The following is a 17,263-nucleotide window of genomic DNA, read 5'->3' on the forward strand; positions in this document are numbered from 1 at the left end:
AAGTGTCAGGGGAACTAGCAGGGTAAATACATGGGGTTAGGGGATAGAGCCTGGGTAGGATTAAATCAGTGCAGAGTCGATGGGCCAAGTTTATTGATTAATGTCTCAAGTACGCTTACATTAACACTGCAATGAAGTTACTGTGAAAATCCCCTCATCACCATGCTCTGGCACCTAATCGGGTATGCTGAGGGAGAATTTAGCATGGCCAATGCACCTAACTAGCACACTTTTCGGATTGTGGGAGGAGACCGGAGCACCCAGAGGAAATCCACGCAAGCATGGGGAGAATTTGCAGAATCCACACAGACAGTGAACCAAGCCAGGAATCGAACACAGGTCCTTGGCGCTGTGAGGAGCAAGTGCTAACCATTGTACAACTGTGAGACCATGGTCTTCTTTTGTGGGGATTCTGTGATTCGATGAACCTTTAACTGACATATTGCTGTATTAATGGAGGAGATTGCTATTTTGACTCTCTAGCTTCTCTTAGGTTACTCTGAAGCTTCTGGAAGTACTATGAATTTAAAGGACACTAATTGTACTGTTACACTAAGACTAAAGTTTGTAATCTGGACATCAATATACTAAATTTAGGTGAGTGCTTTAGCAAAGCTGTTTGGTCGTAATGGGTGCTATCATCTTGGGATCTCCCAAGTGTAGCACTGTTTCCTTTTTGCTTATTTTTACACACCTATGTGGTTTCTGCAAGACTAACAAAAAATCTGCCTTTTAATGGTTGTGATGCAATAATATCCACTGAGGGTGCAAGTTAATCCTCAGGTATTCAATAAGATCTGAAAGTTTAACTATACAAACTTAAATTCATTCGCCAAAGTCCTGCAGTGTTTCATCCTGGCAGGATCTTTTGGCCCCGTCGTTGGTGCACTCCCGTCGTGGGTATTCCCCAAGGAGGCAAGGGGTGCATTCAATGGGAAATCCCATTGACAACAGCAGAACCATAATATCCTATCGCCAGCAACTGGCAAACTGCCTCCCACTGCCGCAAAACACACCATGGAGGAAGGGAGGAAAATCCCACCCAATATATTGGAAATTACACTGCATTTTCAAAGATAATGGAAAAGAAAATGCATAAATATAACAATGTGCATGCTTTAAAGATTTAGCAAAATTTAGAATCATAGACTCATGTAATCCCTACAGTGCAGAACAGGCCATTTGGCCTCTCTGACAGTGTATCTTACCCAGGCCCTCCCCTCTGTCCTATCCCTGTAAGCCCAATTACCATGGCCAATCCACCTATCCTGCACATTTTCGGACTCTGGGAGGAAACTGGAGCGCCCGGAGGAAACTCACACAGACACAGGGAGACCATGCAGATTCTGCACAGACAGAGACCCAAGCCGGGAATCAAACCTGGGTCCCAGGCGTAGTGAGAAAGCAGTGCTAACCACTGTGCCACCGTGCTTCTCTATTGGCCAACAACTCCCTAACAGAATTGACACAGATATAGTCGAAACTGACATGATCACATCACACTAAGAGCAAAATTCAATCTAGACAATGGAGGTCTTGCCCACAGTTGCAGAGTTTTGCCTCCTTTGGGGAATGCCTGCCCAATGTCGGACAGACATTTAAGTAGTTGATGACAAACCTTCTTTGAGATCCAGGACCCTTTGGGTGGAAATCCTGCCCCTCCAAGAGCAGCCTGCCAATCAGAGGCTGGTAGCTCCTTATTGCCATCAACACCACAGAGGAAACATTGGGAGCTGCCAGCAATGCACTCACGAGAGGCCTAGAATCACAAGAAGCCCAGACCAAAGGGCAGGATGAACTTCTTAGTGAGAGGCAGTAGCTAGGTTGGGGTGTGGAAGGGGGTGGGCAGGAGAATCAGAGTGAGGAGCCAGGTTATCTTGGGACTTCTGGAAGAAGGGCCACTCTTGTAGCAATCCTGGACACTGCTACACTGGAGGTCTATTCTTGTTTGTACTTCTGATAGAGTTGAGTGGCACGGTTGCCTCTACAGATGAGGAATGTGTTTTTTTTGTCTGCCTGCTTGTTATGTACTTTCCTCAGCCACTGAGAGGGACAGAAGCAATTTCCTGAACAGCAAAACTACAAACAACTTGATATGTCAAGACTAAAGAAGCAGGGCTGTTTTAGTGGTGATCCCACGCTGTGGAATTTGCTCTGCTGATGTAAACAAGGCAGTTTCTGCAACATCACAGCAATTCTGCAGAAAGGTTGCAGCTAATAGCATTCTTGGAATTCACTGCCGACATGTCTGTCTTTGTAAACTTGAACGCATCCAAAGATCTGCTACTACATCTTGACTCACACCAAGTCCCATTCACTCATCACTCCTAGTCTCATTGACCCAAACTGGCATTTGGTTCTCATCCTTGTGTTCAAATCCCTCCACCCGCTCCCTATCTGTAACCTTCTCTGACCCTGTAACCTTCAGGGATCCCTACACTTTCTTAATTCTGACCTCTTGCACATCACTCAGTTCAATTGCTCCACTGTAGGTAGCCATGCCTTCAGTTGCCTAGGCTCGAAGATCTGGGACAGGATTGTCCGGCCATGCTTGCCCAAAGGTCAGAAAATCCCACCCAAGGTCAACAGATTTTTACGTGGCCCCTATCCCACCCGCTACAATTCCCATGGCAGGCGAAACAGTGAAATTTTGCCTCTGGAATTCATTCTTTAAAACCTCTCTGTCTCCCTCTCTCTCTTTCTTTACAATAGCCCTTAAAACCTACCTCTTTGACTTAGCTTTCGGCCACTTGCCTGACTATTCCTCATGCGGCTGATTGTTACATTATGTCCAAGAATGGGCCTATGAAGTACTTTGGGCTACTTCCACTAAATTGAAGGCAAGTTGTTGTTAGTGGAACCAACAGAACGGTGGCACGAACTAGCTCGAATGAGTTCAGAGCGCACCAGCATTTACCTTTGCTAAATGGACGTTGCTTACAGATTTAACAACCGCTTTTCTTCCCCCCGCAGCCTGTTAAAAGAGCAAACCTGTGTGAGTCCTGAAGTGATCTCTCATGGCAGATGCTGTGAGGAATGAATAGTGACACGTCAACCAGGTGCACTTGAATGGCTTCTCGCCCATGTGCAGCTTCTTGTGATTGGTCAGGGCCCACTTCTCCGTGAAAGTCCGGTCACAAATTTCGCACACAAATTTCCTGTTGCAAAGGAAAAAAATGGGATATAAAACATAAGGAGCAGGGGGAAAAAAAAATATTGCGCACACACAATACTGCCACAGCATTCTAAAAAATGAACTGTAGCAACTGTACAGACTTTGTGCAGACAGCATTGCAGGCTAGGCCTGTCACGTCTATATAACCAGGCATTGATTTTTCTGTCGAGGCCCGGTACTTTATCCATTTATTCTCTGCTCTGTGGTTGGACCCAAAGGGTTTGAAAAATTCTGTTACAGTCCAGTTACCCCCAAGGCAAATGTGAGAATAGATTTCACCTGTACAGACCCCTCACTTATCCAGGGCGCACGCTGTCAGAGCAAAGGCTAAATGAAAAGCCATCCACACAAGGTTAGCCAACCAATCATGCCAGTGCTAACGCAACCAAAATTCAATTCAATTCAATTTATTGTCCATATGGAAGCTCATTTTGGGGGACAATTGCTCATTCGTTTAAAAACTATGTATAAATGAATATCAATAAAAAAAGAAAATGATCTTATCACTGAAGTCTAACTTTAATTAAAATATGTATTAAAAACTAACCAATGCATTAAAATAGTCAGTGAATCCCATCATGAGTGCATATCCTCACTATGCGTTAATCTCCTGTTAAGAGTTCTTACAAATGAGCATCACAACTGATTTGTTCTACATCTGAGGATTGTAGCCTTTTTCCTCAATACAACCAGCAGTAATATTAGAAATAAGGGAGGGTAATCTTCATCATTCACGACACTTCTCACTTCGGTCTTCGACAGCAGATTTTGTCAAGAAAGATCTGCTCACCAAATACCCTTCCTTGCCTGCTTCAATAATTTTAGTATCCTTTTCACTACCAAGGCATAGACATTCATACTTTAGGTACATAACCTGGAATTACAATCATTGCCGGATCGTGTCCCACGTCTTTGGACCATGATAAGGCAAACCTCAATAGACTGAACTCCATGTGGAAAGAGGCATTGATTAACCTGGTGTCCTGTTCATCTGAGATTTAATGGGCTGAATTAACAAGATAATAACCATGGCTTGTTGTAGAATGTGCAGAATAAATATTGCTACATCTGTAGATCTTCCTTCTGTCGATGGTAGTCACGATGTAGAGAACCTTCCACACAGCTGATGAAGGAACACCGTTTCCGAAAGCTTGTGGGATTACTATCAAGTAAACTGGTTGGACTCTAACCTGGTGTTGTGAGACTTCTTACTGGATTTTCCTTCTAGCAGAGTGTCTTGTATTTCAGTGTCATTAATTGTTGATAATTATCCCACATCTTTTCGTGTACAAAATATAAACATGTAATTTATATCAAATACAAATAAGTCTGGAAAAGATGAGATGTATAGCATTCCATGCCGCAACGTATGGCTGAATGCAATGCTTCTGTCTGTTCAGCACTGCCACAGATGAATTTAAAATTCTGCACAGCTACCCACGGGAAAATGGACACTTAAACTATCCTATAAAATCTTGGTGGGTTAAATAAACTCCCATCTATAAGTATTATACATGAAAACATGAAATTTCAGACTGATCAGAGCAAGAATAAGGGAGAATTCTATACTCAAGATGTTAGACTATCCTTTCTCTTGAGGTTGCTCACTCGTCTGGTGAGTATTTCCAGCATTTACAGTTTTACCATTTGCCCTCACAGTCATTGGTGCCAAATCCTGCAAACTCCAACATTCAAATTGTCTGTGCAGCTGAGAAAAATAACAAGCCCCAAAAAAAGGACGGCAAATACCAAAGAATTTAAGCTAATTGCACAATATTGGGATATGAGTCACAGAAAACTAGCATGGCAGGTAACTAGGTAATAAAGAAAGCAAATGGAATGTTGGCATTTATAGCTAAAGGAATAGAATATAAAGATAAGGAAGTATTGTTGCAACTATACAAGGCATTGATGAGGCCACACCTGGAGTATTGTGCACAGTTTTGGTTGCCTTATTTGAGGAAAGATGTAGTGGCATTGGAGGCAGTTCAAGGGAGGTTCACTAGATTCATTCCAGAGATGGGGGGAGTGATGAAGCTCAGTTCTGGTCACCTCATTACAGGAAGGATGTGGAAGCTATTGAAAGGGTGCAGAGGAGATTTACAAGGATGTTGCCTGAATTGGGTGGCATACCTTATGAGGATAGGTTGAGGGACCTTGGTCTTTTCTCGTTAGAGAGATGATAGATGAGAGGTGACCTGATGTAAGTGTATAAGATGTTGAGAGGTATAGATTGGGTGGATTCTCAGAGGCTTTTTCCAAGGGCTGGACTGGTTGCTACGAGAGGACACAGGTTTAAGGTGCTGGGGAGGAGGTACAGAGGACATATCAGGTGTAAGTTTTTCACTCAGAGGGTGGTGGGTGAGTGGAATCGGCTGCCTTCGGTGGTGGTGGAGGCAAATTCGATAGGGTCTTTCAAGAGACTTCTGGATGTGGACACGGAACTAAATAGAATTGAGGGTTATAGGTAAGCCTAGTAGGTATGGATATCATTGGCGCAACTTGTGGGCTGAAGGGCCTGTTTGTGCTGTAGTTTTTCTGTATTTTTTCTATGAGAGGTTTGTCGTATGAAGAGAGATTGAACATTTTCAGCTGATACTCTCTGGAATTCAGAAGAATGAGGGGAGATCAAATTAAGGTATATAAGATGATAAAAGGTATGGATAAAGTAGACTTGGAGTGTATGCTTCTCTTGTGGGGCATTCTAGAATGAGACGTCTTAGGATAAGAATAGAAGATAGCAGATTTAAAACAGAGTTGTGGCAAAACTATCCCTCCCAAAGGATTGTGAATCTGTAGAATTCGCTACCCCAAAGTGCGGTGGATGCTGGGACAATGAGAAAATTTGAGGAGGAGTTAGATTTTTAATTGATAATGGGATAAAGAGTTATGAGGAGAAGGCAGGAAAATGAGGATGAGGAGCATATCAGCCATGATTGAATGGTGGTGTGGACTCAATGGGCCGAATGGCCTAATTCTGCTCCCACGCCTTATGAACTTATGAAGCATTGAACACAAATTGAGAAAAACAAAGATCATCTCACAAAATCTTTAGATAATCACACGGGAGATATACAAACAACTTACATTTATATAGCACCTTGAACCTAATAAAAGATCTAAGGTGATTGGAGTGTGACAGTATAAAACTGAGTAATTAAGTCAGATGACCAAAGGCTTGATGAAAGTGGTAAGTTTGAAGAAGCATCTCAAAGGAGGAAGTGAAGTAGAGAGGTTGAGGGAGGAAATTAACTGAACTTAGGTCCTATGCAACTGAATGCGTGGTCACCACAGCGGGGTGATCAAAATCAGAGATGCTCAAGAGGCCAGAATCAGAGAAATCTCGTTATCTTGGAGTGCTGGAGCATATTAAGAGATTAGGGAGAGGAGAGGAGAGGTCATGGAGGGGTCTGAAAACAAGGATCAGAATCTAGGTTAGTGAGTACAGGGGCAATAGGGGAAAAGAGACTTGTTGCAGGTTAGCAACTGGGCAGCATCACTTTGGGTGTCCTCAGGTTTATGGAGGGTAGAATGTAGAGGGCCACATTTGAATAATGATGGAGAGAAATGGGCCTCCTGGTTCATGTAGCTGACAACTCATGCATCAAAATACAAAAAACTCCCCGCCGGGGCATATTAGAAATCATAGAGGAATGCAGCGTAGAGAAAGGCTCTTCTGCCCTTTGTGTCTGCACCAGTCAAAGACAAACCACCTATCCTAATCCCATTTTCCAGCACTTAGCCCATAGTTTTGGCTGCCTTGGCATCGCATCAAAATATTCATTAAATGTTATGAGGGTCTCTGTCTCTACAACCCTTTCAGGCAGTGAGTTGTAAATTCCCAGCACCCTTTGGGTAAAAAGATATTTCCTCATATTCCCTATAAATCCTCTGCCCCTTACCATAAATCTATGCTCCTAGTCATTAATCCCTCCACCAAGGGGAAAGTTTCTTTCTGTCTACTCTGTCCCTCATTATTTTATACATTTCAATCATGCCCCCCTCAGACTTCTCTGCTGCAAGGAAAATAATCCCAGCCTAACCAAACTCATCCCCATTTTCCTGCCTTCTTCCCATAACCCTTCAACCCATTTCCTACCTTCTCACATAACCTTTCAACTGCAGCCCAGGCAACATCCTGGTAAATCTCCTCTGCACCTTTTCCAATGCTATCACATCCACAAGACCATAAGACATAGGAGTAGAATTAGGCCAATCGGCCCATTGAGTCTGTTCCGCCATTCAATCATGGCTGATATTTTTCTCATCCCTATTCTCCTGCCTTTTCTTCATAACCCCTGATCCCCTTATTAATGAAGAACCTATCTATCTCTGTCTTAAAGACACTCAATGACCTGGCCTCCACAGCCTTCTGTGGTAAAGAGTTTCACAGATTCACCCCTCTCTGGCTGAAGAAATTCCTCCTCATCTCTGTTTTAAAGGATCATCCCTTAAGCCTGAGGTTGTGTCCTCTGGTTCTAGTTTTTCCTACTAGTGGGACATCCTCTCTACGTCCACTCTATCCAGGTCTCGCAGTATCCTGTAAGTTTCAATAAGATTCCCCTTCATCCTTCTAAACTCCAATGACTACAGACCCAGAATCCTCAACCGTTCCTCATAATGACAAGCTCTTCATTCCAGAGATCATTCTTGTGAACCTCCTCTGGACCCTTTCCAAGGCCAGCATATTCTTCTTTAGATATAGGCCCCAAAACTGTCCCAAATCCCTCCTATAATGTGGATTCCAGAATTGCATACAATACTGTAGCTGCAAATTCTCTAGGTAGGAGAAAAAGGCAGAAAATTCTGATGTGACCTCGCCCCCTTACAGAATCAAAACTGCATCCAGAGATCACAATGGCCATGAAATATCATTGAATATCATTGATGGTGGAGTACCAAAAAGGGGGAGGGGGGTGAAACACAAGTGACTGCAGAAAAGAACTGTGCAGGCAGACAATTAGACGTGTATTCAAAGTCTGAGGAAAAAAAACACGTGAAAAAAAATGGTTTCTAGATTACATATTTTAAAGTTCTGTTTCACCAGCATCTGCCATTGTAACACATAATTACAAAATTATAGTTTAATGAATGGAAGAAAAAAAACAGCAAAATATTCAACAGTTCGGTCCTGGACTCATTTTGTACATTTTGCTAAGGTATAATGTCTCACTTCCAACTAAGAAGCCAATTATATCTACACGCACATGGGCACATTATCAATGATTCATGGCAACAGGCACTAAAACTACCAGCCACTGATGTGACAGACGACAGCCTATGGCCTGAGGAAAATGGGTGAAATCTTTCAGATTTTGAAATAAATTGACTCTAAGGGTAAAATAAAACAAATATCGATTGCCATTTTTGAGCTGGAAGGTAACGATTGCTCCCTCAAGTTACAAAAATGACCTTCTGTGTATAATAATGCCCTTAGCTATTGGCTTTCAGATTCCTGGTCACTTCTGTGATGCTTAGGTTAACTGACTGCTTCTGATCTCTCTGCGGTCAATAATAGGTCATGTATACAATTTCAATATTTTTGTCTCTGCTGCCAAAAGAAGTAGACCAACTTCAAAAGCTCCCGTTTTTTTTCATTCTTTCATGGGATCTGGGTGTCACTGACAAACCCAGCATGTATTGCTGATCCCCAAATTGCCCTCGAGGTGGTGGTGGTGAGCTGCCTTCTTTAAAAACTAAGGCTCATGTGGTGTGGGCACACCCAGAACTAATAGAACAAAGGACAAAAAAAATGACAGCACAGGAACAGGTCCTACGGCCCTCCAAGCCTGCACCAACCACATTGCCCGACTGAACTAAAACCCCCTACCCTTCTGGGTACCATATCCCTCTATTCCCACCCTATTCATGTATTTATGCAGATGCCCCTCAAAAGTCACTATCCATCTGCTTCCACTACCGCACCTAGCAGCAAGTTCCAGGCACCCACCACCCTCTGTAAAAAAAAACTTGCCTTGTACATCTTAGGAAGGCAGTTCCAGGATTTTGTCCCAGCAACAATGAAGGAACAAGCGATACAATTCCTAGTCAGGATAGTGTGTAGCTTTAAGGGAAATTTGCAGGTGATCTACCCATGCATCTGATGCTCTCGTCCTTCTAGCTGTTTTGGGAGGTGATATGGAAGGGGGTTTGCCAAGTTGCTGCAGTGCATCTTGTATAATGGCACATACTGCTGCCATTGTGCATTGGTGGAGGGATGGAATGGATTTGTAAGGTGGTAGATAGAATGCCGATCAAGCAGCCTGCTTTATCCTGGGTGGTGTTGATCTTCTTGAGTGCTGTTGGGCCTTGTTTCGTGGGTTTTATTTTCAGTGGGCTGTCATCAATCAGATGTTATTTATGATTGCGATTTGTATTTGCTTTGGTTTCATCTTTAAACTGTGCCCTCCACTTGTCACTCCAAGGGATGGGAATTTGATTGGAGAGATTCAAACATGATGGTGCATGAACTTAGGAGGTGGCACCATAGTTAGGGAGTTGATAGAAAAACAAGGCAGCAAATGGGTGGCAGTTTGCAAACACAGAGGAATTGAGGGAGAGTTGTTTGGAGAGGTGATCATGCATCCTTCAGCATCAAAGGAAATAGTGCCTATGTACTGCCATACTGAATATTTGGCAATTTCTCTGCCCTCATTTCAATAAGTGAACAAATTTCAAAGGTTTTTAAATAAATCTGACAGCAAGTGCTTTTCTTAAAAAGAGAGATACATGCAAGAGAGAAGAGCCAAAAATAGTATTCTGATTATGGGCGGGGTTTTCCAGCCATGCTCACTCCAACACTGGAAAACCCTCTCGAGGTCAACAGACTGTTGCATGGTCCTGCCACGCCCCACTACGATTCCTGTGTGGGGTGGGGGGGTGGGTGGGATGGGAAAATTCCACCCTACATCCCTGTTACAGCTTTTGTTTAATTTCCGCAAACTTCAGAAACCACAAGAGGGATTTTTGGGCCTCCCCACAGGGTGCTTGTTGCAGCGGGATCTGTTTGTTGAGGCAGCTGCTGTTTGCTGGTCTCACCGCTATCAATGGGATTTCCCATTGCCTGCACCCTCTGCCGCTGGGAAACCTGCAGCTGGTGCACCATCGGCAGGGATACCTTGTTGGTGGGAATTGAAGATCCTGCTGACATGAACAACCGGAAAAGTCTGGCCCATATTAAGCTAAGCTACATCAAAGACTTGAATTTATACAGTGCCGTCTACTACCTCAGAACTTCATGTCGAATGAAGGAGTACTCCTGAAATGCCTAATCACTGTTGTAATATTGGAAATTCAGCAGCCAATTTGTGCACAGCAAGACCCCATAGACAGCAGTGGGATAATGGCCAGATCATCTGTATTTTTTTGACTGAGATTGATTGAGGGATAAATATTGGCAGGACACCAAGGAGAACTCCTCTCTCCTTTTACATAATGGTGTCAAAATTCCTGGGTCTAAGTTGCAGCTGCAATGGAGTAGGCACAATAAGAGCATAACTGATGGTCATCATTTTGATTTCATATGATTAAGGTCAGTTAGTGGAATTTGAGGTGGGAATGGCATCAAGTGAAGAAAACAAGAGATTGCTTTGGTAGTGTCCCTAAATTATTGAAGGTGGTATCAATATTAGAGATTGGGAGATTAACTCTTTCAGTAACAGGTAAAAGATTCAACGTAAAACATCAAACATTTGACAACTATTAACATATTAAGTAGTTAACATGGGATTAATGCACTTGTTATGTGGAAAGACTGGAGAAGCCGAGATTGTTCTCCTTAGAGCAGAGGCGGTCACAAGAAGATTTAACAGAGGTGTTCAAAACTGCGAAGAAGCAAGTAGTGAAAAGCTGCCTCACAGTGCCGGGGACCCAGGTTCAATTCCGGCCTCAGGTGACTTGTCTGTGAGGAGTCTGCACATTCTCCCTGTGTCTGCATGGGTTTCCTCCAGGTGCTCCGGTTTCCTCCCACAGTCCAAAGATGTGGAGGTTGGGTTCACTGACCATGCTAAATTGCCCCATAATGCCAGGGGGAATAGTAGGGAAAACATGTGGGGTTAAGGAGATAGGGCCTGGGTGGGATTGTAGTCGGTGCAGACTTGATGGGCTGAATGGCCTCCACCTGCACTGGGGATTCTATGATTGATAGAAGGGCTAATAAACAGTCGACAAGAATTTAAGGTAATTGGCAAAATTGCAGGAAGTAAATGAGGAGTTTTTTAAAATTTTGTTGTGATATTAAACACACTGAAAGGGTGATAGAGGCAGATTCAACAGTCACTTTCAAAACAGAATTTCATAAATATTTGAAAAGAAAAAAATCTGAAGGACTCTGGGAAGTGGGACTAATTGCATAGCTCTTTCCAAGAGTTAGTACAGGCACAATAGGCGGAATGGTCTCCTTTGTTGCTGTAGGAATCCATGATAACCAGGGTGTCACCAAGTTAAAAATCATTGTAACACACTTTTCAGACGTTGGGTGGCAAAATCTTACCGCTGCAAAAGAACCCTGTTTGATTTCTGACCACAGTGAAGCCAGGGGTATGAGTCACTTACTGCTTACATAGCTCCCTTTGTCAATCCTGTCAGCTGCTATGTCGATATGCGCACAAACAGCCTAAAAGTGCACTGAAAGCTGTGTTGACGAGATATTCATACCACTTCTCTAGGTTTGCAAATTTGAGTGAAACAGATGGAAGGCAGCGCAGACAGGGCTTTGGAGAGAGTACAGGTGAAATTAGAAGACATCCAGAGATGAGGGACTGCAGTTAGATGGATAGACGAGAGGGGCTGGGAATTTTCACCTTAGAACAGGGATAATGAAGTGAAGATTTGATAATGATGAAAAGAATATTGAAAAGAATAAAGAGAACATTTCCAATAACCGAAGGACACAGTTTGAAGGTAATTGGCAAAACTATCAACAGTGAACTTGAGGAAAAACATTTCCACAACTAATGGTTAAAATTTGAAATGCACTGTCCAATAGGGTGGTGCAACAGTAACTTTCTAAAGGGAATTTGGATAAATATTTGGAGGCAAGAATGGGTTACTGTAGCCAGCACAGACACAATGCACCGAATGGCCATTCCCTGCACTGTGTTATTCTATGATTCACTCTAAAACATAGCACAGCCTTTCTGCCTGGTCTCAATTTCCCATGATGTCACGTTGCCAGCAGTTTTTAAAAGTGATATGCAGAAGATGATGCAGTATAGCGGGAGAGTCCAGGCACAGAACAATTGTGAGCCCAGTGCATTACAGGTTCTTTGCCACTTAAAAATGTAAATCATTCAACTAGTTGTAGTTTAACAGAAGGTTATCTAAAAGCCATAACAATCAGTTGAAGATTTTTTGGCAATTGTTTGGCTGATGCGCATGTTACAATACTTCCATATGAATGAGCAAAATACAAAGAAAACACAATTACAAAAATCATTTAAATATCAATGATCATATGCCAACATTTCCATTTTTATTTTCTCCTGTGTCGACCACATTCACAGTCCAAAAGCATCATCCATCTGCATTCTGCTAAGTGATGTTATCGCTCTAACTGAAGAGAATAAGGAGATTATTACAGTGACTGTTGGAAACTAAACATCTGGATGTTCTGTGAACAGATTTACACGCTGTCTGTCAGATAAAAACACTGTTTGCCTGCTGCTTACGAAAAAAGGATATGCCTGGCAGCTTTTCCCAGATTTTGATATCTGGCTACTTCACTCGACCACTACTCCACCTTTACTGAAGAATGACGTCCTGTCTTGGCTCACAGTCATTTTCATTAACGGCCGTACCTCAAATGCCTTCCTTTTTTATCAGCAAAGTGGAGGCTGACTTGTGTTTCAGTTTGCAGGATCTTGGGGAACATTTGTTTATCATTTAAATGATGCATAGACACCAACAACAGCATCCAATTAAAAACAAGCAGCACTCAAGTAAACCTCATAAACTCCACTTTTAAAGGCTTGCTTTATACATTGAAAAATCTATAATTCATACTTGCACCTCATACTGCCAATGACCTACTCAAAAGGCTAATGAATGTCATCATAAAGCATCAATCAGTTCTTTTCTGGGTTTGGTGAGTGTAGAACTCTGTCGAGAGTGGCTACAACTCAGTGAGCTGAGGTGAGCACGGAACAGCGCTGAGAGATCAAAACTGAGGGCTGCATGCCTCATGAAAAATGAGAAGTTATTCCGCTAAGGGTTAAAAGGTTATGCAGCAAAAGCTGGCACATTGCGATATGATTTTACTCTCGCACCACTAGAAAGGTTAAAAGGAAGAATACAGATACAACATGCATGCTGTAAATCAGGTGATTGTGGGGTACATATGACTGGACTGAGATAGCACATGTGTTATAAATCATGACATTCCTGATTAAATGTAACTTTACTGATATGGTCCACGCATTGGCACATACAAAATCAAACACTACTATGCTTTTATTATGTACTATATATAATATATATTTTACAGTTGCAGTTTATTGGATTGAACAACTGATGCACAGAGAATCCAGTGACTACACCTCTCCCAAATGAACTCCTGATTGTGAAACTAAATATGAATATCAGTGGTGTCAAATGCTCCCATTTCAGGGGTGAAATTTGTCTAAGTAGAAGTGTGAAACAGGCTTGTAACAAGCATTGGCAGCCAATGTTTCACCATTGACCAAATGACTGAAGTTCACAAATTCTTGCAGACTTGTTTCCCGAGTCTGGCCATGGCTTTTACTTAGTCTGAAATTAAAAATCTTGGCAATATTTTCCCAAGTCGACAGAAATTATACACTGGCGAGGTGACATAGCAGCTGTTGACTCACTGCGAGCCCATTTTTCTGTCATTGGTGTAACCCAGCTGCACCTTGCTGTAGACTTCTATTTGTAACTGTGTTCTGGCTTCATATAGGATGGGAAGTTAATTTTGTGACTAGCAAAAAAAAACTTGTATTTATATGGCGTCATTAATTAACCAGATATATCCCAATGTCTGTCATAGCCGATAAATAACTTTTTGAAGTGAACTCACTGTTGTAATGTGGGAAATCCAGCAGGCAATATGTGCACAGTAAGCTCCCACAAACTGCAGAACAATAATATCCAGAAAATCTGTTCTTTTATCTTGGGTTGATGGTAAGGGATAAATATTGACCAGGACAACAGAAAGATTCCTCTGCACCTCAGAGCTCTGCAATTTCTCACTTATATAGATAATGTGCTTATTTACTTTTCCTGCCAAAATGGACAATTTCATATTTGCCCATATTTCATTTGCCAGATCTTTCCCCATTCACAACCTACGTATGGCCCTTTGCAGCCTCCTTATGTCCTCTTCACAATTTACTTTCTTACCTATCTTTGTGCCGTCAGCAAATTTAGCAACCATACCTTCAATCTCTCCATCCATGACATTTACATAAATGGTAAAAAGTTGAGGCCCCGCAAACTACTCGCAACATCCTGCCAACCAGAAAAGACCCATTTCTGCTGAAACTCCATTCCTTGTTAGCCCGCCAATCTTCAATCCAATCCAATATGTTATCCACTACACTGTGAGCTTTGATTTTCCACAAAACCTTTGATGTGGCACCTTATCAAATGCCTTGTGGGAATCTAAGTATAGCACATCCACCAGTTCCCTTTTCTTCTCAGGACCTGTGATTCCTTCAAAGAACTCCAATAAATTTGCACCCTCTACTTTTCAATTCTCCCACCAATGGGAACAATTTCTCCCTATCTACTCCATTCAGACCCCTTGCAATTTTGAATAACTCTGTCAAATCTCCTCTTCTCTAAGGAAAACAGTCCCAATTTCTCCAAGCTATGTAATTGAAGGTCCTCATTCCTGGAACCATTCTGGTAAATCTTTTTTACATTTTTTTTGAAAACCTTCACATTCTTCTTAAAGTGTGCTGCCCAGAACTGGACATAATACTCCCACTGAAGCTGAGCCAATGTTTTAAACAAGTTTAACATAAACTCCTTGCTCTTGTACTCTATTAATAAAGCCTTGAATACTTGTATGCTTTATTAACCACCCTTTCAATCTGTCCTGCTACCATCGGCAACTTATGCACATTTATACCAAGATCCCTCCCTCTGCTCTTGCACTCCATTTAAAATTGTTGCCTTTATTAAATATTGTCTCTCCATGTTCTTTCTACCAAAATAATGTATCACACTTCACTGCATCAAACTTATTCTGCCATTTGTCCATCCATTGCATCAACCTCCCTATGCCTTTTTGAAGTTTGACACTATCCTCTCCATAACTCACAATATTTCTAAGTTTTGCGTCATCCACAAATTTCAAAATTGTTCCCTATATGCATCAAAGTCAATGTCATTAATATATATTAGAAAGACCAGGCGTCCTAATGCCAAACTTGGGAATTCCATTATAAATTTTCCTCCAGTCCAAAAAATATTAATCACTACTCCCTGTTTGTCATCACTCAGCCACATTTGTATCCATGTTGCGATTGTCCCTGTTATTCCAAAGTTCTAACTTTGCTCACTTGTGCAAATTTCATCATTCTGGAAGTCCATGTACACCACATAAACAGCACTACCATCATCAACCTCCTCTGTTAATTCATCAAAAAATTCAAGCAATATAGTTAAACATGGTCTTCAACAAAACTGTGCTGGTTTCCTTAATTAGCCCACATTTGCCCAAGAGACTATTACTTTTGTATTGAATTATCGCTTCTAGAAGCTTCCCCACCATCAAGGTTAACCTGACTGGCCTGGAGTTGCTGGCCTTATCTTTACGCCCTTTTTTGAACAAGAGTATAACATTTGCAATTCTCCAGTCCTTTGGCACTACCCAGGTCTAAGGATGACTAAAGAATTATGGGCAGTGCCTCCACAATTTCCACTCTCACTTCCTTCAATATCGTTGGAAGTATCTCATCCAATCCTGGTGCTTTATCAATTTTATGTACAGGCCTATTCAATTTCTACTCATTATCAATTTTAAGCCCTTCAGGTATCTGAGCTACCTCCTCATTCACCACGAACTGTGCAGTTTCTTCTTCCTTGGCAAAGACAAATGCAAATTATTCATTTTATATCTGAACCATACCCCCTGCTGCCATGCATAAATCCACTTTTGATTAGGTTGATGTGGCCAGATGAAGAATGGTGGGAGGGAGATTCATGCAGAGCTTAAACACAACATAAACCTGTTGGGCTAAATGGCCTGTTTCTGTGTTGCAGACACTATGTAACTTGTGTCATGTTTTGAACAATGTTGCTATTGATAATTTGTGCATTAGGGTTGCCCTCAGACTCAAGCTCCATTTTTCAATGGTTTTCATGAACTTGCCATATAATACCCAGCGATGCCTGGTTATCATTCTGCTCATGCAGTACTGGAGCCTCAAACAGCAACCCTGTTTGAGTTGAGTTGGCTAAATTGACCCTGTAGTACAGAAGACTGTAAATTAGGACAGTTTAACAAAAACATCAGTAGACTAATGCAGGATACTAGCTGTAAATCGTGATTTTATTGCAGAGGTCATGACAATGTTATACATTAAACCTCTTCTTTTGATCTGCCCGTTCTAAAACTGGTCTCCATTTAAACATTTCTCATTGTTAAAATCACTTCACCAGTTTTCTTTACCTCTTCCTCAAAGGCTGAGCTTATGGTATGCAGATGCTGCACAATACTCCACTAGGCCTAGTCCTTTACAATCTCGCTCAGTTTAAACAATCCTCTGGGAGCACATCTCCCTGAAGGCCAGATCACATTGTTGTGGAATCAGATTAAAGACTCCTTCTTAGTGTAACATTCATCCACACTGGAGGCTCTTTTATCTAAATCATCCACTAAATATTGAATTCATCCAATCCTCAGTTCAAATGGCAGAAACTCAATCTACAGAACCATAGGAACGTTATGGCACTGAAAAAGGCCATTCAGCCCATCATGTCTGCACCAGTTTAACAAAAAGAAACTAGCCGCGCATGTTAATCCCATTTTCCTGATCTGTAGCCTTGCAGGTTCCAGCACCTCAGATGCAGATCCAGATGCCTTTTAAATGAGTTGATCATTTCAGCCTCAAACAGAAATTT

At 41.9% G+C, this 17,263-nt stretch overlaps 1 protein-coding gene across 1 annotated transcript in view; it reads right to left on the reverse strand.

Moving 5' to 3' along the window:
- znf407 (zinc finger protein 407) overlaps nt 1-17,263 on the reverse strand; it is a 470,331-nt gene that overhangs the window by 168,332 nt on the left and 284,736 nt on the right. The window contains exon 5 of the mRNA XM_080193920.1: nt 2,992-3,158. Within this exon, the coding sequence (XP_080050046.1) occupies nt 2,992-3,158 (167 nt within the window). The remainder of the gene's footprint in view (nt 1-2,991; nt 3,159-17,263) is intronic.

Source organism: Carcharhinus amblyrhynchos, chromosome 8 (assembly GCF_965287045.1).
Source record: "Carcharhinus amblyrhynchos chromosome 8, sCarAmb.v2.hapA, whole genome shotgun sequence".
In the NCBI taxonomy this organism is placed as follows: domain Eukaryota; kingdom Metazoa; phylum Chordata; class Chondrichthyes; order Carcharhiniformes; family Carcharhinidae; genus Carcharhinus; species Carcharhinus amblyrhynchos.